Source organism: Erinaceus europaeus, chromosome 18 (genome assembly GCF_950295315.1).
Source record: "Erinaceus europaeus chromosome 18, mEriEur2.1, whole genome shotgun sequence".
In the NCBI taxonomy this organism is placed as follows: domain Eukaryota; kingdom Metazoa; phylum Chordata; class Mammalia; order Eulipotyphla; family Erinaceidae; genus Erinaceus; species Erinaceus europaeus.
In genome coordinates, this window is record NC_080179.1 from 38,480,754 (window position 1) to 38,505,747 (window position 24,994).

Sequence of the window (24,994 nt, forward strand, 5' to 3'; positions counted from 1 at the left end):
TCTGCTGAATTCTGTGATCTGCTCTGAATCCTCAGGCTACTGTGTCAGGGCTGGGCTGCAGCTTCTTTGGTGGAGCTCTGGAATGTCCTCCCTAGTCATCAGACTTACCCTCAGGGTGGCCTTTGAGGGGGTGCTGCCACCCCATCCCATCCTTGAATACAAGGAGTGAGAGGGCAGCGCAGACGTGTGTATTTCTCTCTGTGTTTGTGTGTGTCTGTGTATCTGTGTGTTGTGTGTGTGTGTCTGTGTGAGTGTGTGTCTGTGTCTCGGTGTCTCTGTGTCTGTCTCTTTGTGTGTGTCTGTGTGATTGCTTGTGTATGTGTGTCTGCATGTCTGTGTGTGTCTCTTTCTGTGTCTCTATCTCTCAGTGTGTGTCTTTGTGTATAGGGTGGGCCCGGTGGTTGTGTGTCTGTGGCTATGTGCAAGATGGCCCTGTGGTTGTGTGTCTGTGTCTGTCTGTGTAAGGTGGGCTCTGTGGTTACCCCTGGAAGCTGTTACACCTGAGAAGAATATGGCTGCAGAGCTGGTCCTTCACTGTGTCAGGAATTTCCACATGGCCCTGGGCTCCCCGACCCTAATGAGAAAGGAAGGAGAACCAGGTACCCCGAGAAACGAAGGACCTCAGTGGGTCAGAGCTGGCCCTCTCTGCACCCCCAGCCCCCGATGGTTCAGTCTCAGAGTAGGAGAACCAGGCCCTTATAAGGTAGCTCCCACCTCCTGTGAAGACAGAGTCTGGGGAGTCCTGGTGTGGGGGAGACTGAAAGGTGAGCCAGCTGACAGGGAGCAGGAGCTGGTCTTGACTTCAGCTAAGGAGAGGAACATGCAGCTACTAGGATGCATTGGCTGACCCTGGGCCAGGTCCCAAGCTGTATTGTTTCTCTGAAATATAAATGAAACCAGGGATTTATTTGTTTATTTGTGCCTCTTTGCCCCTCCACTTCTATTTATTTATTTATTCCCTTTTGTTGCCCTTGTTGTTTCATTGTAGTTATTATTGTTGTTGTCATTGTTGGATAGGACAGAGAGAAATGGAGAGAGAAGACAGAGAAGGGGAGAGAAAGACAGACACCTGCAGACCTGCTTCACCACTTGTGAAGTGACTCCCCTGCAGGTGGGGAGCCGGGGGCTCGAACCCAGATCCTTCTGCCAGTCCTTGCACTACTGCCCGACTCCCTCCACTCCTCTTTTGAGGAAGTTAGTCTATTCTGGAAGTCGGCCTGCCTGAGCTCAGTGGAACCACCTTCCCCAACTGATCAGCTTGACCTCTGGGCTGGATGGGCCATGGGGCCAGAGGAGGCCCTGGGCGAGGGGAGAAGCATATTGTGCCCTTGCTGAGGACATGGGGGGAGGGGGCAAGGGGTGTTATCAGTTTTGTGGGGTCCTGATATGTGTTCCACCATGCTGCAGAGGGTGCCCTGCAGAGCCATGGGGCTGTGGGCTGGGCTGGGAGGGTTGAGTCAGCAGCGAGGAAAACCCACAGTCAGCAGTGTAACTGGAGGATGCCCGCCTGGGTCCTGTTGCTGGGCCGTTGACCTTCTGGGTCACCTGCCTTCCATGCACCCAACAGACCAGGGAGAGCTGCCACATACTTCTGCGGCCAGGACAGTGCTGCTCCTGAGCGAGGTGGTGGAGAGACATGTCTCCCAGGGGCTGGGCAGTTATGCACCCGGTTAAGTGCACTTAGTACGAACCGTGAGGGTCCAGGTTCAATCCCCCCAGCTCCCCACCTGCACAGTGGTCACTTCACAAATGGTGAAGCAGGTCTGCAGGTGTCTTTCTTCCTCTCTCCCTTCCTCTCTCAATTTCTCTCTGTCCTGTCCAATAAAGCGGAAAAATGGCCTCTAGGAGCAGAGGATTTGTAGTGCAGGCACCAAGCCCCAGCGATAACCCTGGAGGTTAAGAAAAAAAAAGTGGTGGTCCGTGAAGTGGCGCAGTGATAACGCTTTGGACTCTCAAGCATGAGGTCCTGAGTTCGATCCCCGGCAGCACATGTGCCATAGTGATGTCTGGTTCTTTCTCTCTCCTCATATCTTTCTCATTAATAAACAAACTTAAAAAATTAAAAAAAAAAAGAAAAAACTGAAGTCTCCCAGAAGCCAGGTTCTGTGAGCCCTGAGACTCATGAGTGAAAGGGAAGAGAGAGAGAGAGAGAGATGGACAGACAGAGACAGCAGGTGGTGGTGCACCTGGTTGAGTGCACATGTTACAGTGTGCAAGGGCCTGGGTTCAAGCCCCTGGTACCCACCTGCTTTATGAGTGGTGAAGCAGGGCTACAAGTGTCTCTCTGTCTCTCTCTCTCTCTATCTTCCTCTTCCTCTTGACTCCTGGTTTTCTCTATCCAATAAATAGAGAGAGAGAGAGAGAGAGAGAGAGAGAGAGAGAGGCAGAAAGAGAGGAAGAGTCCTGACTCTAGCTCCTGCTCTCCCGTCCTTTCACCTGGAACTTGTGCCAACTGTGTGACCCTTCCGGCTTCTGTTTTCTCCTCCATGAAGTGGGGCACCAAACTGCCCAGGCCAGACTGGGTCTGTGTTGAGCCGGTGATCTTGGCACCACACACAGTGGGCATGTGACACCGAGTGAACTGGACTCGGGTGCGAGAGGAGGGGCTAAGGCTTTACAGAGCTTCTCTGAGTGTGTGGCCCAAGGGAGACCAGCTTCCAGTCCCAGCTCTCTACTGCTCAAGCCCCTGTCCTTGACCAGGTCACTTGTCTGTGCTGAGGCTTGGCTTCCCATGTGTGAGGGGCAAGTGGGAGAACAGTGTCTCCATCTCTCCTTCCAGGTGTGGACGGGAGGTTGGGGTGCCGACTCATGGCCCAGCCCCGCTCTGGGGTGGGCACCTCAGCTGTGCCCAGGCCTTCTCCGTTGAACCTTGTTCCCCATCTGTCCTTCAGGTGCAGGCTAACCTTGGTACTTGAGGGCTGGACAGGGTGGGCCTAGCCCCGGCTTGATGTGAGGTTTCTGGAGAGCAGAAGAGGGGGTTTTGGGGGTAGGGGCATGTGGGTACCAGACAGTTCCATGAAGCTCTTCACTTTCCACTGCTATCACACCTCCTATCCTGTCCCTCTCCCTGCAACCCTGGGCTGGAAGCAGGACAGATGGGTTTGGTCTGCTGTGAGACCGCAGAGTAATTCTCCATTTACAAAGTGTGGGGGGGTGCCCACACAAGGACCCGGGTTCAATCCCTGGCTTTCTACCTGCAGGGGGGATGCTTCAAGAGCATTGAAGCAGGTTTGCAGGTGTCTGTCTTTCTCCCTCTATCTCCTCTCCCTTCTCAATTCCTTTATGACTTATACAGTAGAACAGAAAAAAAAAAGGAAGAAAGAAAGAAAAAGGAATAAATGGCTGCCAGGAGTATGGATTCTAGTGCCTGCACTGAGCCCCAGCAACAACCCTGGAGGCACAAACAAAAAGCCAAAGTGGGGCACCTGCTTCTGGGAGTTGTGTGCCTGGGCCTGGGGGCTGGGGCTGGGGCCTGTGGTTGTGGCCGGGGGCTGGGGCTGGGGCTGGGTGCTGGGGCTGGGGCTGGGCCTGGGGGCTGGGGCTGAGGCTGGGGGCTGGGACTGGGACTGGGACTGGGACTGGGACTGGGGCTGGGGCTGGGACTGGGGGCTGGGGCTGGGGTTGGGGCTGGGACTGGGGCTGGTTCTTGGCTAGGACTCAGGCTTGAGGCTGGGGCTTAGGCCTGGGGGTTGGAGCTGGTGCTGGTCCTGGTCCTGTGGGATGGGGCTGTGGGCTGGTTCTGGGGCTGGTGCTCAGGTTGGGCCTGGGGCTGGGGACTTGGGGCTGGAGCTGGGGCTGGGGTTGCTCTAGGACTGGGGTAGGTAAGCTCTTCACACAGCTCCTGGCTAGCGGAGTCCTGGAGTGACCACAGTGACTGGAAGTCAGGGGTGGCTTCCTGGAGGAGGTGATGTTAAGAGAACGAATGACTAACCTAGTGTCATCATGACCTTGGGCTCCTTTGTCACCTCATGTCAAGACATTTGCTTATCTTTGAGGCAGGCAAGTGAAATAGGCAAGGCCTGTGCCCTGTTCCTCTCCAGTCTTGGCTTTGTGCTCTGCTAAGCTCTGGGTGGGGCTCTGCAGCTCTTCTGCACAGGCTGTTCCACCACAGGCCTGGAAGCAGGTGATGGAGGGCTGGTGGGAGGTGGGTGGGCCGGGGCTGCATTCCAGCCTGTGTTGATGCTGCTGTCCTGGAGCCGTGCTGAGAATAGCACCCACACTTGTGTTGAGGGGACAGGTGGGGCTCTGGGGGTGGCCGTACTGACATCTCTGAGCAGGTGCTGGGGGGCTGGGACAAAGAGGGACCAGTCTGTCCTGTGCAGGCCCCACCTAGTGGCACCCTGTGCCACTCACATCTCTGGCCAGACTTAGCTGCAAGGCCCTCTGTTGTCTCTTTGTAAAGGATTGCTAGTGGGCTTGAGTTGGGTCTTTTCCCCTCCCTCCCCCCCTCTGTCTTTCCTTCCTTTCTTCTTTCTTTTATTCATTTTGGATAGAGAGAGAAATAGTGAAAGAGAAGGGAGAATAGACAGGGAGAGAGAGAGAGAGAGAGAGAGAGAGAGATCGAGAGAGAGAGAGAGATCTGCAGCACTGCTTCACCACTTATGAAGCTTTCCCCCTGCAGGTGAAGATTGGGGACTTGAACCCGCATCCTTTCACATTGTAATATGTGCACTCCATCAGATGTGCCATTGCTTCTGTCCTGCAGCTTCTTTCACCCAAAAGGGCCCAGGCCAGGAAGTGCTTCTCTTTCCCCTGCCTGCTCTTAGCAGACTGCCAAGTCTTATTATTATTATTATAATTTGCGTCCAGGGTTATTGCTCGGGCTTGGTGCTGGTACTATGAATCCACTGCTCCTGGAGGCCATTTTTTCTTTCCATTTTATTTGATAGGATAGAGAGAAATTGACAGATGAGGGGGAAATAGAGTGGGAGAGAGATAGACACCTGCAGACCTACTTCACTGCTTTTGAAGTGTCCCTGCTACAGGCTGGGTGGTGGGGTGGGCTCAAACCCAGGCCCTCGCTCATATAGCCCATATTAGCCCTTTCTATATGGGCTTAACCAGGTGCACCACTGCCTAGCCCCTTTGAGCCTTTTTTATTTTTATTATTTTTTAAATTATTCATTTATTACTGGATATAGACAGAGAACTTGAGAGTGAGAGAGGGAGAGAGACAGACGCCTGTAGCCCTGCTTCACCACTTGTGAAGCTTCCCCCCTGTAGGTGGGGACCAGGGGCTTGAACCTGTGTCCTTGTGCACTGTGATGTGTGCATTCAACTAGGTGTGCCACCGCCTGGCCCTTCATTTTTATTTTTGCCACCAGGATAATTGCTAGGGCTTAGTGTGTACACAATCCACTCTTCTAGACTACCATTTCTTTGTGCTTTTGAGAGAGAGAGAGAGGGAGGGAGAGAGAGAAATAACTTGTAGCTCTGCTCCACTGCTCATGAAGCTTCCTCCCTGCAGGTGAGGACTGGGGGTTTGAACCCTGGTCCTAACATGTGCTAGCCTGTGCTCTTTCGCAGGGTGCCAGTGCCCGGCCTCCGGACTCAGTACTTATATCAGGGCCCATGCAAGGCTGCTTGATGGGGGCGGAGGGGGCGTTGCTGCAGACCCTGAGAGGCTGGTATCTCAGCTGCTATCTGGTTTCTGCTGCACCTTTGCCATTTGGCCTCTTCTCTCAGGAGGGGCCCAGCTGTAGGGCCCCCGGAGAGCTGTGGGAGAGGAGGGGTCTTGGGTGGGCGGTGGGGTTGGTCGTATGCTCACTAGCCCTGCTGAGTGATAGGGGCAGGTGCTCTCAGTGAGCTGGGGGTTGGGCTTAGGAGGGCCAGGCTGCCAGGAGTTTGGGGACTGGGTGGAGGGTGTCCCACACTGCCCGTGGGGGATCACTTCTTGCTGAGCTTTCCTGTCCACAGAACTGCTCCTCATTCTCAAGCTCCCCTATAGGGTGAGGCTTTGACTTTACCCCTGAGGCTTGGGGCTCAGCTCTGATCACCCATCCTGCAACCTCTCCCACCCAGAGGGGTCCAGGACAGGGCTGCTCCTCTCTCCCCTCCCTTTTCTCAGCTAGCCAGCTGTCCAGACCAGCTGTCTAGACCAGGGTGAGAGTGACTGAGGCTGGCAGGGCAGCACAGGGGGCGCCCAGTCGGGGGCGGGGCCTGTCTGGGTTATGCCAGCTTCCTGGCCATTGTGTGTCTGACATCTGTGGGCCCCTCAGACACACTGGGCCCCTCCTCAGGCAGCCCCATCCTGGTGATGGCCCCTCCTTCCCTCACTGCTCAAACACTGGAGTCCCTCTCATGGCTCTGCCACCCACATTTATCTGACAACTTGTCCTTGCTTGGCCACCACTGCCTCTCACCTGTGCTGTGTGATCGGTCCTCTTGAAATGAGGTTCCTGCACCAACCTGCCCTGCATGGCCAGTCTGTCCCTGCTCAGCAGACTGGAGTCTTTCATTTTTTATTTTATTTATCTTTGGATAGAGAAAGAAAAAAAATTGAGGGGAGGGGGAGATAGAGAGGAAGAAAGAGACAAACCTTGCAGATGTGCTTCACCACTTGTGAAGCTTCCCCCCTGCAGGTGGGGACTGGGGACTTGAACCTGGGTCTGTATGCATGGTAACATGCATGCATCCTCACCCAGCCCCAGCCCCCTGCCTCTTGCCCCCAGACTGGCATGTTTTTTCTTCCACCTGGCTTATTACTGAGGCCCAGTACCTCCTACATGGACACACTGTTCCTAGTGGAAACACTGGTCTGTTCCTTGGGAAGCTCCGGGGCTTGGGCTAGGGTCCTCACTCATGGTAACATGTGCTCTCTACTGGGGGTACCACCAGCTGGCCCCATATCTTTCAAATTCTCCCTGGGATTGAGCTCTGCAGGACTTGCTGTGTCAGATCTGCAAAGCCAGGGTCTTGTGGTCCTCAGAGTCCTGAGGCCTGGCCTGGGTGCTCCTCAAGTGACAGCAGGGAGCTTGCAGCAGGGCTGGTATCGAAGCCCAGCTTCCCTGCAGGCTGAATATACAGGGAGTTTTAGTTTTTTAAAATAATTTATTTATGAAATAAAAAATAGAAAATATTGACAAAACCATAGGATAAGAGGGGTACAATTCCACACAGTTCCCACCACCAGAACTCCATATCCCATCCCCTCCACTGGAAGCTTCCCTATTCTTTATCCCTCTGGGGATATAGACCCAGGATTACTATGGGGTACAGGGGTACAGAAGGTGGAAGGTCTGGCTTTTGTAATTGCTTCTCTTCTGGATATGAGCACTGGCAGGTCAATCCATATTCTACAGGGAGTTTTTAAACCCTGGCTGCTGCTTCCTCATCTGGAAAGGGACAATAACTTGGCTTGGTGCCTGCACTATGAATCCACTGCTCCTGGTGGCCTTTTTTTTTTTTTTTTTTAAATTGGATAGGACGGAGAGAAATTGAGAGGGGAAAGGGAGGTAGAGAGAGGGAGAAGAGAAATTTAGACACCTGTAGACCTGCTTTGGCACGTGTGCAGCGGGACCCCTGTAGGTGGGAAACTGGGACCTTGAACCTGCACCCGGGTGCAGGTCTTTGTGCTTATTACTATGTGTGCTTAACTGGGTGTGCCACCTTCTGGCTTCCCGTTTTTTTGTTTTTTTTTTGTTCTTTTTTAAATTTTTTTATTTGTTATTGGATACAGACAGAGAGAAATTGAGAGAGAAGGGGGAGATAGAGAGGAAGAGAGACAGAGAGATACCTGCAGACCTGTTTCACTGCCTGTGAAGCAACTTCCCTGCAGGTGGGGAGCCGGGGGCTTGAACCAGGATCCTAACCAGTCCTTGCGCTTTGCACCATGTGCGCTTAACCCGCTGTGCTACCGCCCGACTCTTTTTTTTTTTTTAATAGGGATAGGCAGACACACAACACACACACACACACACACACACACACACACACACACACACACACACGGAGAGAAGGAGAGAGAGAATGAAAGTGAAAGAGGGGAGTCGGGCAGTAGCGCAGCAGGTCAAGCTCAGGTGGTGTGAAGTGCAAGGACCAGCTTAAGGATCCCGGTTGGAATCCCAGCTCCCCACCTGCAGGGGGAGTCACTTCATAAGCGATGAAGCAGGTCTGCAGGTGTCTATCTTTCTCTCCGTCATTCTGTCTTCCCTTCCTCTCTCCATCTCTCTCTGTCCTATCCAACAATGACATCAACAATAATAATAACTACAACAACAATGAAAAACAACAAGGGCAACAAAAGGGAAAGTAAATAAATAAATACAATAAAATAAAAATTAAAAAAAAAAAAAGTGAAAGAGACCACAGCACTGAGGCTTCCTTAGGTGAGTGAGGGCTGGGATCAAGCATGGGTTGCACACCAGGCAAAGCAGCACACTCTCTAGGTGAGCTCTTTCACTGGCCCCCTCATTGTATTTTCTTCCTGAGGCTACAGAAAGGGTTATGGGGAAGGGCCATGCAAAACTCTTAGCGAGAAGCCGGGCAACTGTTTCACGGTGTCCTGCCCCATTCTCTCTCTCTCTCCCTCACTGCAGCCCCCTGCTTGCTCTTCCTGCTCAGGGCCTTAGCCTGCTCCGTCCTCTTTGGCAGTCACTGTGTACGGGGATCCTGAGAGGTGTCGCTTCTCAGCCTTGCTCTGGGGCTTGCACCTCCAGCCCCAGGCAGCCCTTCAGCTCCCCACTGGGGCTGCATACCTCTCCTGAGGTGTACTGGCAACTCCAAACCTGGCCCTTGCTTCCCTCCCAGCACAGCAGACCTTGGTAACTCAAGGGAGGCAGCCATGACCCTGAGCCCAGGTTCTAGGCCACAGACCTGGTGGGGATCGCCCACTGTGGAAGAGGAACCCTGGAATCTGGGCCAGGAGGGGTGAGGTGGAGAGGAAGGAGGGTCCTTGGATGGAGTGACTTGGAGAAGCTGGCTTAAAAGTTCTTTATGGGATGATCCCACTCATGGACAGAAGTTGGGAAATAAGAACGCAGAGGGGGAAACACAGAGCAGAACTTGGACTGAAGTTGGTGAATTGAACCAAAGCAAAGGACTCTGGGGTGGGGGGAAGGGTTCAGGTCCTGAAACATGAGGAGGACCTAGTGGGGGTTGTTATGTGGAAAACTGGGAAATGTTACACATGGACCAGCCACTGTATTTTATTGTTGACTGTAAACCATTATCCCCCCAAAAAAGAAAAAAAAATAATTTTCAGTGTTTATCTGAAAAAAAAAATTTTGCCTTCCTTTTTCTCTCTCTCTCTGCCTCTCTCTTTCTGTCTTTTACTGTGGAAAAGATATTTAAGATTAAATCTGTTTTCTTAATGTTTTTAAGTGTACCATATTTTTAAATATTGGCATGACATTGCACAGATCTCCAAATCCTATTCATTTTGTGTAAATAAAGCCATTGGATTTGAAAAAAAAAAAAGGACTCTGGGGTGGGGTGGTGGGTATTCAGGTCCTGGAACATGATGGCAGAGGACTTAGGTAGGGTAGGGGTGAGAGTGTTATGTGGAAAACTGAGAAATGCTACACATTGACCAGCAACTATATTTTATTATTGACTGTAAACCATTAATCCCCCCCACCTCAAGAAGGGGAAAAGAAAGAGAATATTATGAGCTGACAAGAAAAAAAAAGTTCTCCTTGGAATGTGGACTGAGTTGGGTAGAGGACGTGTGTGTGTGTGTGTGTGTGTGTGTGTGTGTGTGTGTGTGTTCAGCAGGGTGGCTGGCTGGTTACTTGGGGGCTCCTGACTGGACAGGGCATGGCCAGTTTTAGTCTGAAGGGTCCTCCCAAGTGGGGGTCCTCTGTTTATGCTAATGCTGGGAATGGTTGCAGCCAGCTCCCTGAGTGGTCAGGGCTCAGCTGTGTTGGTGCCCCTGAGAGGCAGGAGTAGGGGCATCCCTCAGCACCAAGCCTGGGCCCTCTCCCCTCTTGCACTTGCTCTGAGCTTCTTTTAGACTTGATCTCCTCTTGGCTGACCCCCTGCACTGCCCGCCTGCCCCGAAGGAAAGATGAGAACGGCTTAAAGCCCTCACGCCCGGAGCCCATGGACCTCTGAGCTGGAGTTAGCATTCCACCTCCCTGTTTGCTCAGCTCAGGCCAGGCCTGGCCGTCAGGCTGCTGCAGGTCCTGTCTCTGCTGAACACCTCCCTGGCCCTACATGGTGGGGTGGACTTTGGAAGGTGTTTAGACACCTTGGGATGAGAGGCTTCACTACTCCAGGGCCTTCCCTCAGCTCAGCCACACCTGTCTGAATAACCCCAGCCCCTCACCATTCCCTGTGCTTATTTTTAAGATTTATACTCACAACATAGCAGAAGACCAGAGCATTGCTCAGATCAGATATGAATGTATATATATGATGGTGCTTGAAATTGAACCTGTAATCTCTCTTTTTTAAAAAAATATTTATTATTAGATAGAGACGGTGAACTTGAGAGAAGAGGGGAAGAGAGAGAGAGGGAGACAGAGAGACACTTGCAGCCCTGCTTCTTCCCTGCAGGTGGGGGCCAGGGATTTGAACCTGGGTCTTTCAGCACCATAATGTGTGCGCTTCACCAGGTGCGCCACCACACCTGTAATCTCCAGCTCTCCACACCAGCATGTCTTGTGTACCAACTGTGTTTCTTCCCAGTGCTTGGAGTAACCATTATGAAAATACAGAAGAAGCAGCAGCCTGAGTGTCCTAGAACAGACACTGGGTTAGCCACACTGGGTACTTGGACAGTGGAATACTATTCAGCTAAGAGGTTTCAATCAGAAGACAACAGCTTAGGGGCTTAACTGTAAAAGCTTTGGTTCTTAGTTACTAAATTATGAAGCCTCACTAACTTTTCCCGAGCTTAGTCTGCCGCTTCTGGGCAGGAGCTAAGGCACAGTGGTGGACTTTGCAAGCTGCCTCCTTCTTCATCTCAACGTGCCTCCTTCTGCTTCTTCCTTTACTCTGTTCTGGGGGGGGGAGGCTTTTCTTTTCGGGCTTCCCCAGCCCCACCTGACAGTTCCCTCTAAAATCCGGTGGCCCCACCCACTGGGCGCTTTGGCTACAGGCTTATCTACTAAACTGGATGAAATTTCTGGCTCTTGGGAGGGGAGGAGAATAGTGGGAGGGTGCCAGAAGGGGAGGAAACGGGAAAGAGGTTGCCTGGAACTCATTATCTGATGGGTGTCTTCTCTTCCACTGGGGTCTTTCCCAGAGTCTGTCTGTGTTGTTTATGTCACAAAAGTATATATATGATCTAGGAGATAGCTCAGCTCTTTTAAAATATTTAATGTTTATTTTATGGGTGGAACACAGAGAAGTTGAAAGGGGGAGGGGAACATGGGGAGGTTTGGCAGTGTCGCACCTGGTTAAGCACACATAGTACTAAACACAAGGACCATGCAAGGATATGAATTTGAGCCCCTGGCTCCTGCAGGAGGGATGCCTTCATGGGTGGTGAAGTAAGTCTGCAGGTGTCTGTCTTCTCTTTCCCTATTTCCCTTCCTTTCTCAATTTCTTTCTGTCCTATCCATTAAAATAGAAACAATGACCTGTGATAACCCTGGAAAGAGAGGGGGGCGGAGAGAGGGAGAGAGAGAGCTGCAGACCTGCTTCACCTCTCATGAAGCTTTCCCCCTGCATGTGGGGACTAGGGGTTTGAACCTGGGTCCTTGTGTCTGTTCACATGCGTGCCCAACCAGGTGCGCCACCGCCTGCTCCCCAAAAGTATTTTCCTTACCAGTTAAATCTTTGCAAAGCAACAAGATGGAGTGTAACTCATTTGCAGTAGATCCAAGACACCCTGCCCGTTCCTCCCAGGCATCTGTGTAGATAACCACTAAAAACCAAGAGTTGAGCGGCTAAGAAATAGCCCAGCCAGGAGAAAGTATACTTTGCCATGTGTGAGAATCAAGTGTGGGCCCCTGGGTCCAATGGGAACACCCTGCACCCGTGAATGGGGGAGCAGAAGGTGGGAGTTCTGGCTTCTGTAATTGCTTCTCCACTGGACATGGGTGTTGGCAGGAGGATCCACACCCCCACCCTTTTTCTATCTTTCCCCAGTGGGGCAGGGCTCTGGGGAGATGAGTAAACCTCAAACTTCATCTGTAAAATGGGACCAGTGGGCACTGCTGTTTCTTTGTCTCTGAGTTTTACATGTTTTTTTTACCCTCCCATCGCCTGAGGTCTGTGTCCCCATCCCCACCCCCATAGATAACCACTATCATTCTCCCATAGTCTTGGATATAGGTTGACTTTTTTTTTGTTCTGTTTTTTTTTTCACATTTGTATATTCAATGTCTATATTCTGCATATGAGTGAAGCCGTCTTGGAGCTGTCTTTCACCTTGTGACTGGCTTCACTGAGCATCATCTTCTCCAGTTCCATCCACCAAGGGCAACAAAAGGAAGTAAATAAATAAATATTAAAAATTTTTTTTTCATTTGATATAGTCCCATTTGTTTATTATTGTTTTTGTTTCCCTTGCCCATGGAGTGTAGTCTTCAAATATGCTCTTAATATTAAGGTCCTGAAATGTTTCACCAATGTGTATTTTTTTTTGTTTAAATTTTTATTTATTTTCCCTTTTGTTGCCCTTGTTTTTTTATTGTTGTTGTAGTTATTGTTGTTATTGATGTCATCATTGTTGGATAGGACAGAGAGAAATGGAGAGAGGAGGGGAAGACAGAGAGGGGGAGAGAAAGACAGACACTTGCAGACCTGCTTCACCATCTGTGAAGCGACTCCCCCTGCAGGTGGGGAGCCCGGGGCTCCAACTGGGATCCTTAAGCCGGTCCTTGCACTTTGCGCCATGTGCGCTTAAACCGCTGCTCTAATGCCAGACTCCCTCTTCTATGTATTTTATAGTCTCAGCTCTATCTAGGTCTTTGACACATTTTGAGTCAATTTTGGTGCATGGTATTGGGTGGTGGTCAATTTCTCTCTGTCTCTACCCAATAAAATGGAAAACATGGCCACCAGTGGTAACCCTGGAGACAAAGAGAAAGAGACAGACAGACAGAGAGAGAGAGAGAGAGAGAGAGAGAGAGAGAGGATGAATATTACGAGAATATTCCTTTTAGGAAATAGACTGAAGTAGTTGGGGTGAAATAGGAGAAAGTGTTACCATGCCTACAGCTTACTTCCCTGTGCTTCTAATAACAAATGAACAAATGAACCAAACTGTTCATAAGGATCTAGAGATAGAGGTAGAGAGATAGAGATAGAGATAGAGATAGCAGGGCTGAATGGTGGTGCACCTGGCTGAGAGCACATGCTGCAATGTGCAAGGACCTGGGTTTGAGCCCCCAGTTCCCACCTGCAGAGGGAAAGCTTTGTGAGTGGTGAAGCAGGGCTGCAGGTGTCTCTCTGTCTCTCTCCCTCTCTATCTCCCTCTTCCCTTCTCAATTTCTGACTGTCTCTACTCAATAAATACATAAAGATAATAAAAAATTAAAGACAAAACAAAAAAGAGAAAGAGATAGAAAGATAGGTAGAAATATCTATAGGTAGAAATACAGACAGGTAGATACAGAGGAGACAAATATAGCTGGGCACTAACAGCTGGTGCACTGAGTAAAGGGTGGGTGGCAGTTTTGGGGTTTATATTCCAAAATTAGTTGGGGGGTGCATGTACTGTGGCCTGGGTGGGGGGGCTTGGGGACTTCCCTTCCCTCCCCTCTGCTTTCCTGTTGCTGCTGCCTGGGCTATGCCTAGTTCCTGTTAATGCAAGGTAGGGGCATCCCAGGGTGCTCTAGTATCCACATCCATTTTGGGGGGGACACCACCTGCCCCCCAGTTGTGTGGGAGGAAGGCTGAAGGCAAAGGAGATGTTTGAGGGGATATCCTGAGGAAAAAATCACTGGATACCAGGGCCCCGGAAGCCCCAGCAGATTGGCCACCATGGCGGCCTTCCTCTCTCTTCCCAAGCCCCCTCCTCATTTTCACCTCTTGAGGGATACCTTCTCCCCAGAAGCAAGCCCCCGTTTGCTTGCTGAGAGATGATGGAAACTCCTGGCCTTTGGTCTGTTTGCCTGTGCGTCTGTCTGGAAACATGTGTAGGGGTGTGATGACCAGCATCCTGTTGCTGGGGGCCCCTCCAACCACAGGCCTCAGTGGGAGGAAGAAGTGAGCCGGTGACACCCAGATGCTGGCTAGGCTTGTCACTCGGAAGCTAGCCTTGACTGAGGCGGCAGCGGTGGAGGGCAGGCAGGTGATGGACAGGATGATGAGGAAGGTGAAGGTGGGTGTGGGGGCTCTCAGCAGGGAAGTGAATGAAACTCCCTTGTGAGCTGTGGGCTCGTGGTGCTGGGGCAAGTCTGAGTGAAGGTTGAATCTGTCTTTTTGCTGGGCCTGGGGGGTGCCCCTTGCAGCATGGTGGCAGGGGTTCTGCTGGTGGCTGAGCTGTCCCCTAGCTTATCTGCCCAACTGAGATGTGGGATCCTGTCTGTTGCTACCATCTCTCCAAAGCCTCTAGGATTATCTCTTCTCCCCAGCCTTCTTCCTGCCCTGCACCTGCATCCAGGGTTATCCCTGGGGCTGGATGCCGGCGCTCCGGATCCTCTGCTCCTGGTGGATGTTTTTTCCATTTTATTGGACGGGACAGAGAGAAATTAAGAGAGGAGGAAGAGAAAGAGAGACACCTGCAGATCCGCTTCTGCACTTGTGAAGCATCACCCCTGCAGGTGGGGACCCGGGGGCTGGAACCCAGATCCCTGAGTGGGTCCTTGCTCAGTCCTCATCAGTACAGGGCAACTGGCCTCTCTCTCTCTTTGGAGGCAGGGGGTGGGTTCTGAGGCCCCAGGAATGGCTATCTGGGACTCCCCCAGACTCTGTGGTCAGAGCAGTGCCCCACCGTCAGCCCTGTGAGAGAGCACTGTTGGAATGTCCACACACCCCTCTGCGGATGCCTACCAGACTCCCCTTCTCTAGTTTTGGAGGTTGGGAGCAGCTGTGGGCTCCCTTCTGACGGACGACTGAAACTCCATGTCCTGATGATCCCGCGTCCACCTGCCATGTGTCACAGGGAGGGTGATGACACATCTCTCGGGCTTGGTGCTATGAGTGACAAGCAGCTCATGGTTCAAACCCACAGAGGTTATTTCTGGCTTGTAGGCTTAGTGGCTGTGTGGCAGAGTATGGTGAGCTTTCCTGTCTGTCTGCCTGCCCCTCCCTGGGACGTACTTGTTGGAACTGACGATGAAGGAGAGAGGGGAGTGGGCGGCCTGGCCTCTGCTGGTGCTTGGAGTTGAGAAAAAGATCACAGCCACAGGTTTAGGAAGTCCCTGCCAAGGTTTGGTGGGCCTGGCTCAGGAGGCACTCATGTGTCTCAGAGTCTCCTGCCCCACCCAGGTGGCTCTGGTTCATAGCACCTGCTCAGAGCCGCTGAACTGTAGCTGTTTTGTGTGTGTGTGTGTGTGTGTGTGTATGTGTGATAGAGGGGGACTTGCTGTTACCAGCCCCTCTTGTCTCTGCCCTGCCCTGGATCGGCCCTTTTGTCCTATCTGGATGAGCTGAGGATGTGTTGAGAGGGACCTAAGTGGCACTGATAAGGCTTCCTGGCACTTGGCCAGCTGAGCCATCCCCCTTCCTCCTCGGCTGTCTGGCTGGCCTGGCTGGCCTGCGGTGCTGTCCTTGGCTACCTCATCAGAAAGACTCTGCTTGGCTTCCCACCAACGGACCCACAAGAACAGAGCAGAGTGAGCTCCACTTTGGAGGGTCTGCCGCCAGGGCTGCTTCCTCACCAAATTCCTGCTACTCCTTGAGAACTTAGTTTGGTCTTTTAACCAGTCTCTCCTTATACCCCAGAGCCCTTCTGCTGCAGCCTCTGAGCTTGAGAAGGAGGGAACAGTGTCCCAAGCCCTTGGCTATGGCCATGGCAGGCCTCACAGTGAGCTCCTCTGAGTGGGAGGAGGTAGAGAGAAAGGGAGAGAGAGGGAGAGAAAGGGAGTGAAAGGGAGAGAGAGAAAGAGAGAGAGAGAGAGAGAGAGAGAGAGAGAGCCAGGAGAAGCCATGGTTGGGTCTGAAGTGAACCATTTCAGGGTCCCTCCATGCTGATGGAGACAGAGGCACAGTTGGTTAACAGCTTTTTGTTAGCAGAGAAGGCAGCAGCAGTTCCAGCCTGGCACCCTAACAGAAGGCAGAAGGGACTCTCCCGCAGTGGCTGGGATGAGGCCGGAATCCTAGAATCTGACAGTTGTGACAAAGATACTGGCGGCCATGGGAACCGTGGGTTGTGCTGGGCCAGTGTCTGACCAGGGCAGGCAGTACTCGGCCTGTGTTTCTTTACAGTTGCCACGGGCAGCTTCTTGAGAACAAGGTTCCAGGCCTAGGGCTCCTCGTCCTCACCTGGAGGGTAGTAGCATCTCTACAGAGTCCAGCAGGTGCCTACTGGGGCAGGGCTTCCGGTTATTCCTCTCTCAGAGGGATGGGGAGGCTGTGCCACACATCCTGTGCTCCCCACACCCTCTCTCTCTCTCTTTTTTTCCTCCAAGGTTATCACCGGGGTTCAGTGCTATTGGCGGCTTTCTTTTTTTCATTTTATTGGATAGGTTAGAGAGAACTTGCGAGGAGGGGGAGATAGAGAGGGGGAGAGAAAGATAGACACCTGAAGACTTGCTTCACTGCTTCTGAAGTGTCCTTGCTCTAACCCAGGTCCTTGGACTTGGCGCTTAACTGGGTGCACCACTGCCCAGCCCTTCCCTCCCTCCCTTCCTCCTTTCCTTCCATTCTTCCTTCCATCCTTCCTTCTTTCCTTCCATTTCCCTTCCATCCTTCCTTCCTTCCTTCTGTCCTTCCTTCCATCCTTCCTTCTTTCCTTCCATTTCCCTTCCATCCTTCCTTACTTCCTTCTGTCCTTCCTTCCATTCTTCCTTCCATCTGTCCATCCTTCCTTCCTATCCTTCCATCCTTCCTTCTTTCCATCCTTCCTTCCTTCCTTCCTTCCTTCCTTCCTTCCTTCCTTCCATCCTTCCTTCCTTCCACCCTTCCACTCCTTTCTTCCTTTTCTTGCACGTGTATGTGTTTCAATTCTCTAGATTCCACGTATGAGTGAAACCATCCATTGCTGTCTTTCACTTCTTTCTTTACCTCCCTGAGCACAACCACCTCCCGTTCCTTCCTTTTCATCCCAGAGGACATACAACTGCCTTTGCTACTTCACTGATGGTATATGCTATGGCTTCTTTATCCAGTTATCTGCCAGTGGGCATTTAGGCTGCTTCCATGTTTTAGTCATGGTGACTGTTGCTGGTTTCTTGGCAAGCTCAGAGATAGAGAGACAGAGAGAATCCCTTTTCTCAAGGGCCCTCTCACTACCTGGGGAAGCCTCCTCATGACCAGTCTCTCTCAGGGCCTGAAGCTGTCCCTGGTGGCGTCTGTGGTCTGGGCCTAGCACACAGCTGCAGTCCATAGATGGGGCTGAAGGATGCCCCTTGTGCCTTGGAGCTCAGGCCACAGGGAGAACAAGGGGCTTTTTAAATTAAATTTTTTTTTTTGGCCTTCAGGAGGCCTTTTTTTTTTCTTTTTGCCTTCAGGAGGCCTTTTTTTTCTTTTTTGCTTTCAGGAGGCCTTTTTAAAAATTAAAATATCCAAAAATTAAAATTTTCCAAATATCTTTATTTATTGGATAGACACAGCCAGAAATCAAGAGGGTGATAGAGAGGAAGAGAGTCAGAGAGACACCTGCAGCACTGCTTCACCACTCGCAAAGCTTTCCTCCAGCAGGTGTGAACTGGAGGCTCAAACCTGGGTCCTTGCTCATTGTAATACATGTAATATGTGCACTCAACCAGGTGTGCCACCACCCGGCCCCCTTTCTTTCTCTTTTCCATTGTTGTGACAGGGGACCTTTTGAGTGAGTGTATCTCCTCAAGGAGAAGGGAATGAAGGGGCTGAGTAGGGCTGCCTTCTGGTCCTGCCTCCAGGCCCAGCCTGGCCTGACCTGGCTCCCTGGAAACCTGTGACTCACACTGTTGGCTCCTGTGGGCTTCCGGTTCTGTCCCAGATGGTGGTTTGTCTCTGTTGTGGGTCTGCACTGTGGGGAGAGCATCTGATGGAGAGTGTGAGTCACTCACTCCAGTTCTGGCTAGACACTGCCTAGCTTCACCTCATTTCCAATCCTGGGTGTGATAGCCAGGAAGTTGAGTGTGTACAGGTGTGACATCTATGGGTTTTGAGAGGTGCTGATTTTTTGTGCATGGTGGCTTGTTGGTATGCTTCTAAATTCTGCTTATAAGACCTTCTGTTTTGATCATTACATTAGGTTCGCTTGTATTGCTTAACGCTGTAGTCTATTTACATAATCATTGTTTTATTGTTTTAATCCCCACTGGTTCGCGTGCTTTTTCCTTTTCCCCACCTCCTATCCTACATACTTCCTCTTCCTGACACTTCCGCCTCAGGAGATATAAAAGGACAGGATTTTCTAATGAACAGGGGTTAGATTGTTGAACTACATCCCCGCTCGTCAATAAAGATTGAACTGCGTTCCCAGCTCAGCCATGAGTCTCTCTCCCGCCTGCGAAGCTTGCCCGGCATCTGGCACCCTGAACTGGGACTGGCAGTGGCTTGGCTTTGCTAGTCTCCTCAGTGGCAGACCTTGGTGTCTTTCTACCTCTGCCCAGTCTTGGCTGTCACAGTAGAGTGTAGCTAGTTGGCCACTCCTGGTGCCCACCTCTCCCCGCTCCTGTCACTCCCATCCTCTGTGGTCTCTAGTTGTCTCAGCACATTTGAAATTCCTTGCAAATAGACCTTATCTTTCTGGTTCCCTTATTTGTGGGGCAAATTTTCCCCTGTCTGAGCTGTCACTTCCCCCAGGAAACCTTCTCTGGTGACAAGAATGAAAGGTAGTTTCACCCCAGGCTCCTACCACCCCTTCATCCTGGGCCACTGATCCTGGCTGCCTTAGCAGAGAGGCCCAGGGATGGGCACGGAGCAGGTGCTTGCTAAGGGATGGCTCCTTGCACATACGTGTAACTGGAGATCCTGAGAGCTGACTGCCTCCCTGGGGTGCCTGAGCCACTGGGTCTGCTGGAGAAGGTGCAGCAATAGTTTCAGGCTAGGGGACGACCAGACATCCCTTGGTTTAGGCCCTGTGTGCTGAGTGGGCTAGGCCAGTGTGGCCACGGGAGGGCCTGGCTGAGGGCATCGACTGGCCCCCTGCATGGGCTTCCTCTGGTTCTTGTCCTTGCCCTGGGATCCCTCTCTGTTCCCCCCCCCCCCCCAAATTCTGATTCTTTTGTTGAGTTGGGCTGCTGCCTCTTTGGGAAGCTCAGTGCCATCCTTTCTGCCTGGGGCATGTACTAGCCAGGCCAGTCTGTAAACATCTGTCTCCATCTTGTTGTTGCCTCCCTGTAACCCCCCCCCTTTTTCCCGGCCCCCTGCCCCCCCCTTTATCTCTACTTTATCTGTCTTTATCTCTACTTCTTCTCTTGCCCTGGTCTTTGCTCATAACCCTCTCCCTTCTTGGTGCTTTATTTTGTCCCCACACTGGAACTGTGGGGGGACAGATGTGAGTGAGGGGTGATGGAGGGGACCCAGTGGGACTTGGCTTTCCTGGCCCCAGTCGCCCTCTCTGCTCTGTCTTCCTGTTGGCCCCCTCCCCCAGCACAGGCTGAGAAGGAGCAGCTGTGACCACTTGTCTCAGACTTGCAGCTGGGAGTGTGACCTCAAGCCACATGGTATGTCTGTGCTGAGTGAGTTGGTCGTGAGACTGAGCAGTAAATGACTGGGGGTGGGGGGTGCCTCACATGCAAATCAAGGCAGATTGGGAACCAATCCTTTTTTTTTTCTTTTTAGAAAATTGAATTAAAAGTAAATTTTCTATTATCTTTTATTTATTTATTGGATAGAGATAGCCAGAAACTGAGAAGGAAGGGGGAAAAGGAGACAGAGAGAGAGAGAGAGACAGAGACAGAGAGACACCTGCAGCCCTGCTTCACCACTTGTGAACTTTCCCCCTGCAGGTGGGAACCAGGTGCACCACCACCTGGCCTGGAGCCCATTGTTTATTTTTATTTTTGGATAGAACAGAGAGACAGAAAGAGAGTATGAAAGAGACCACAGCACCAAAGATTCCTTCCACGCAGTGGGGGCTGGACCTGAACCTGGGCTGCACACAGCAAAGCAACACATTATCTAGGTGAGCTATCTTGCCAGCCCAGGTTGGGAACCAATTCTAAGTGATACAAGGACCTGCCCCCAGCAGCCCTGCTGTCTTTGCTGTGACCCCACTAGGGGGAAGTTCTCCTGTCAGCTCCAGGACGGTCCTATGCTTTCCTCTGATGTTCATGAGCCTGAGCCCAGGAAATAGCATTTTTCTTTCCTTTTTCCTTTTTTTTTTTTTTTTTTTTTGCCTTTAGGGTTATTGCTGGGGGTCGGTGCTGGCATTATGAATCCACTGCTCCTGGTGGCCGTTTTTTTTTTTTTCCCATTTTATTGGATAGGACAGAGAGGAGGGGGAGATAGAGAGGGAGAGAGACAGAAACCTGCAGACCTGCTTTACTGCATGTGAAACTTCCTCCCTGCAGGTGGGGAACCAGGGACTTGAACCCAGATCCTCACATGGGCCATTATGTTTTGTACTATGTGAGCTTAACGTGTGCTACTCCTGGCCTCAAGCAACAGCCTTCTGTGGGAAGATGGGGCCACTTTCTGTGCCCCTCATGCTCAACTCATCGTCAGCTGCTAAGCTGGGGGTGGGACATGTAGGGGTACAGTGTGCGGTTGGTAGGAAGGGGTGCCCAGGGAGGGGTGCCCATCTCTCATGATGCCCTTGAAGACCCCTTTGTCCTAGTTCTAGCCACAACAGCAAGCCTGCCTTAAGCTGGAGAGGGTGGGAGGGCTCATCCCTGCCCTTTGAAGATGACTGCAGCCTGCTAGGGCCCTAGGCTGGGAGGTATTGCTCATGGCGACCAGGTGGTGCTGGTGACTGGGTGGTGCTGGTGACTGGTACTCATGGTTTGGCAACTCTCCTTGTCAAGGTAACAATCTTCTTTTCTTCTTCTGCCTTGGCAGGTGCTCCAAAAGCTGGGGAAGGCGGACGAGACAAAGGATGAGCAGTTTGAACAGTGTGTTCAGAATTTCAACAAGCAGCTGGTGAGTGTTGGTGCCCTTGGCCTAAGGGAGCTTATGAAAACAGAGCCACTAAGAACTGAATTTAGGGAGGAAGAGATGGACCCATGTGGACTGATGAAGTCGAGGAAGACTTCCTGGAGGAGGGAGCACTGGCACTGGGTTAGACAAAGGAAAAGAAGAGAATCAGGGTATATTTCAGGTCCCTCAAGTGACAATCGATTGTGGCTGAACTCTGGAAAATCTTGAGGGGCCAGGTGGTGGCACACCTGGTTGAGCACACATGTTATGGTGCACAAGGACCCTGGTTCAAGCCTCTGGTCCCCACCTGCAGGAGGAAGTTTTGCGAGTGGTGAAGCAGGGCTGCAGGTGTCTCTGTGTCTCTCTCCCTCTCCATCACCTCCTTTCCTCTTGATTATTTCTGGCTGCCTCTAGCAAATAAATAAAGATAATAAAAATAAAAAAGGAATCTTGAGGTGAGCGGGAGCTTTAGGTGTTTCTTGTGAGGAGAGTGGCTTCTGTAGAGCAGTGTGAGGGCAGAGTGGAGTCGGTTTGACTTGGACAGCTGCTGAGCTGGGTGGCCAGCTGTGAGGTGAGCCTCCTGTAGATGATGTCCAGTTCCTCCTATTAGCCAGCAGGCAGCTGGCCCCATCATTTTCCTGTTCTAGATAAAGGAGCAGTTAGGGCTCAAAGCCACTGGGGGACTTGTCTAAAGCTATTCATGGGGGCTGGGCGGTGACACACCTGGTTAAGTGCACACATTCTTAAGTGCAAGGACTCAGGTTTGAGCCTCTGTTCCCCACCTGTAGCGGAGACACTTCACAGACAGTGAAGCAGGTCTGCAGGTGTCTGTCTGTCTGTCTGTCTATCTACCTACCTACCTACCTATCTATTATCTATTTATCTATCTACCTATCTCCCACTCCTCTCTCAATTCCTCTCTGTCTTATCAAAAAGAAAAAAAAAGCTATTGGGGTGGGCAGTGGTGCACCCAGTTAAGTGCACATAGTATGAAGCTCAAGGACCTGCACAAGGATCCTGGTTCGAGCCCCTGGCTCCCCACCTACAGGGGGACGCTTCACAAGTCGTAAAGCAAGTATGCAGGTGTTTATATTTCTCTCTCCCTTTGTATCTCCCCCTTCTCTCTCAGTTTCTCTAAAATGGACAAAAATGGCTGCCAGGAGCAGTGGATTTGTAGTGCTGGCACCAAGCTCTAGGGATAAAACTGGAGGCAAAAAGAAAACAAAAAAATAAAGGCTATTCAGCAATAGAGGAGGATTCGAACTCCCACTCACATGGTTCTTCTTCTTCTTGACTGCTAAAGGCTTCTTTCTTTCTTTATTTGCCACAGCATTGTTGAGCTTTGGCTCATGGTGGTACCAGGGATTGAACCAGGAAGCTCTGAGCCTCAGGCAGGAAAACCTGTTGTATAAACTATGCTGTGCTATCTTGCCGACCCATTCCTAACCTTTCAGTCTTGGAATCATCACCAGAAGGAGTTTAGTGATATTGGCAGTCTGGGGGCAGTGCTTGGATACAAAGGAATTCCTTACCCAAGGGCTCTGACCAGCCTTTGGGTTGATGCTGAAGATTCTCTGTACACAAACAAACACACAACAGGTTCAGAAGTCACTTCTGGGACTGTGCTTGAGGAAAGAAGCAAGTGGGTGGGTAGAGGTGACCCTGGAGACTGTTCCCTCCCTGGGAAGGGAGCACAGTGGCCAAAGGAAGGGTGGAGAGTGGGGTTGTGGCTCCATGACTTCTGAGGCCAGTTGCTGTGAGTGACAAGCAAAGATAGGGTTCAGAGCGGCTATGAAGAGGGGAACTGGGCTTGGGGAATGAGGTCAGGATCTAAACTCTGCTTGGAAAGGGTTCAGGGAGGAGCAGGTGAAGGCAGGGAGGGCCAGGTACCCCCCCCCCCATCTCCTTTTGGTCCATGCCTGAAGTCTTGGAAAGCACTGAAAGCCCCCCACCCCACCCCACCCCACCCCACCCCACCCCACCCCACCCCACCCCACCTCTGACCCAGCAGTGGAACCTAGGGAGATGCCTTTCTGGCAGAACTGGCAGCCCTCTAGACAGGGGCAGGGTGAGATGCATGCTGGGAGGTGACTGGGTACAGGCTGGGAGAAGACAGTGTGAAAAGTTCCCAGGGCCAGTCCTCCATTACCTGCTAGAGGAACTGAGCCTCCTGGAAGCTTCCTGGTGCTCTCAGGGGGATCTCCAATGAATACTGGTCTTTCCTTTCCTTTCCTTTCCTTTCCTTTCCTTTCCTTTCCTTTCCTTTCCTTTCCTTTCCTTTCCTTTCCTTTCCTTTCCTTTCCTTTCCTTTCCTTCCCTTCCCTTCCCTTCCCTTCCCTTCCCTTCCCTTCCCTTCCCTTCCCTTCCCTTCCCTTCCCTTCCCTTCCCTTCCTTTCCCTTCCCTTCCCTTCCCTTCCCTTTCCTTTCCTTTCCTTTCCTTTCCTTCTTTTTTTTATACTTTCTTTTTTCTTCCAGTGTTATCACTGGGGCTCAGTGCTAGCACTACAAACCCACTGCTTCTAGAGGCCATTTTTTCTACTTTATTGAATAGGACAGAGAAATAGAGAGAGGAGACAGAAGGAGAGAGAGAAAGATAGACACCTGCAGACCTGCTTCACCACTTGTGAAGTGTACCCCCTGTAGGTCGGGAGTTGGGGGCTCAGACCCAGATCCTTGTGAGTGTACTTGCACTTAGTGCATGTGTGCTTAACTGGGTGCACCACCACCTGGCCTACACTTAAAAAAAATTATATATTTATTTCATATTAGACAGTCAGATTTACACACACACACACACACACACACACACACACACACAAGTGTAGACACCATGTTGTGGTTTGAATTAGGAATTTCAGGCATGGGAGCCCAGGCTCTACCTGTTCAACTATCTCTCTAGATTTTCCAGGGTGTTTCAAGGCCCAGGAAGACTCTACTGTGGGGGGGAGTTGGCGGTAGCACAGCGGGTTAAGTGCAGGTGGCACAAAGAGCAAGGACCAACCTAAGGATCCCTGTTTGAGCCCCTGGCTCCCCACCTGCAGGAGAGTCGCTTCACAGGTGGTGAAGCAGGTCTGCAGGTGTCTGTCTTTCTCTCCCCCTCTCTGTCTTCCCCTCCTCTCTCCATTTCTCTCTATCCTATCCAACAACAACAATATCAATAATAACTACAATAATAAAACAACAAGGACAACAAAAAGTAATAAATCAATAAATAAATATAAAAAATTAAAAAAAGACTCTACTGTGTCTGCACTCTGGGAAAAGCCCTGCCACTGGTCGTCAGTTTTCTCACCAGCTAAGTGGAGGCTTGAACAAGAAGCTTGAAGTCCAGGCTTCTGGCCCTGTTTTCTGTTTGCTCCGAGGAATGGCTCCTCCTAAGCTGAAGCTTCCTTGGGTTCTGAGTTGGCCTGAAGTGCTGTTAGGGAGTTACTGTTACTGGTATCTATCCTGTGGGACTCAGGCTTTTCAGGGTGTCTTCTAGACGTGAACCTTGCACCCTTGAAATGCAATCTTCTGCTATAGGTGAGGTAGCCAAGACTCAGAAGAGTTGAACACCTTGGAGGCTGTGTAGTGGGTCTGGGAGTGGGCTCAGTTCACAGCTGCCTGCTCTCAGGTTCACTCTCTAGAGCTGAGCCCCTGACCTGAGGATGGGGGCTGGGCTGGGGGAAATGTCACAGCTGCTCTGGAATGGTAGTCCTGGGGTGGAGGTGCACCCAGAGCTGACCAGGCTGCTGGGCAGAAGATGAAGGGAGCCTGCATCTCAGAACCGAGAACTGGTCTCAGAACTGTGACCAGACGGCCCCCACTTTGTCCCCTAGAATCATACATTCTGCTGGCTTCCTGGCTCTGGGTGAGGAGTGAGTCATAGACTCAGGGCTAAAGATAGCCAACGCTGGTGGCTCCCGGGCTGGGGACATGGGGCGGTCGG

At 51.5% G+C, this 24,994-nt stretch overlaps 1 protein-coding gene across 23 annotated transcripts in view; it reads left to right on the forward strand.

The window, feature by feature from the left end:
* BIN1 (bridging integrator 1) overlaps window positions 1-24,994 on the forward strand; it is a 79,027-nt gene that overhangs the window by 15,552 nt on the left and 38,481 nt on the right. For all 23 annotated transcript variants that reach the window (XM_060177943.1, XM_060177947.1, XM_060177948.1 and 20 more), the window contains exon 2: window positions 20,989-21,069. In XM_060177943.1, the coding sequence (XP_060033926.1) occupies window positions 20,989-21,069 (81 nt within the window). The remainder of the gene's footprint in view (window positions 1-20,988; window positions 21,070-24,994) is intronic.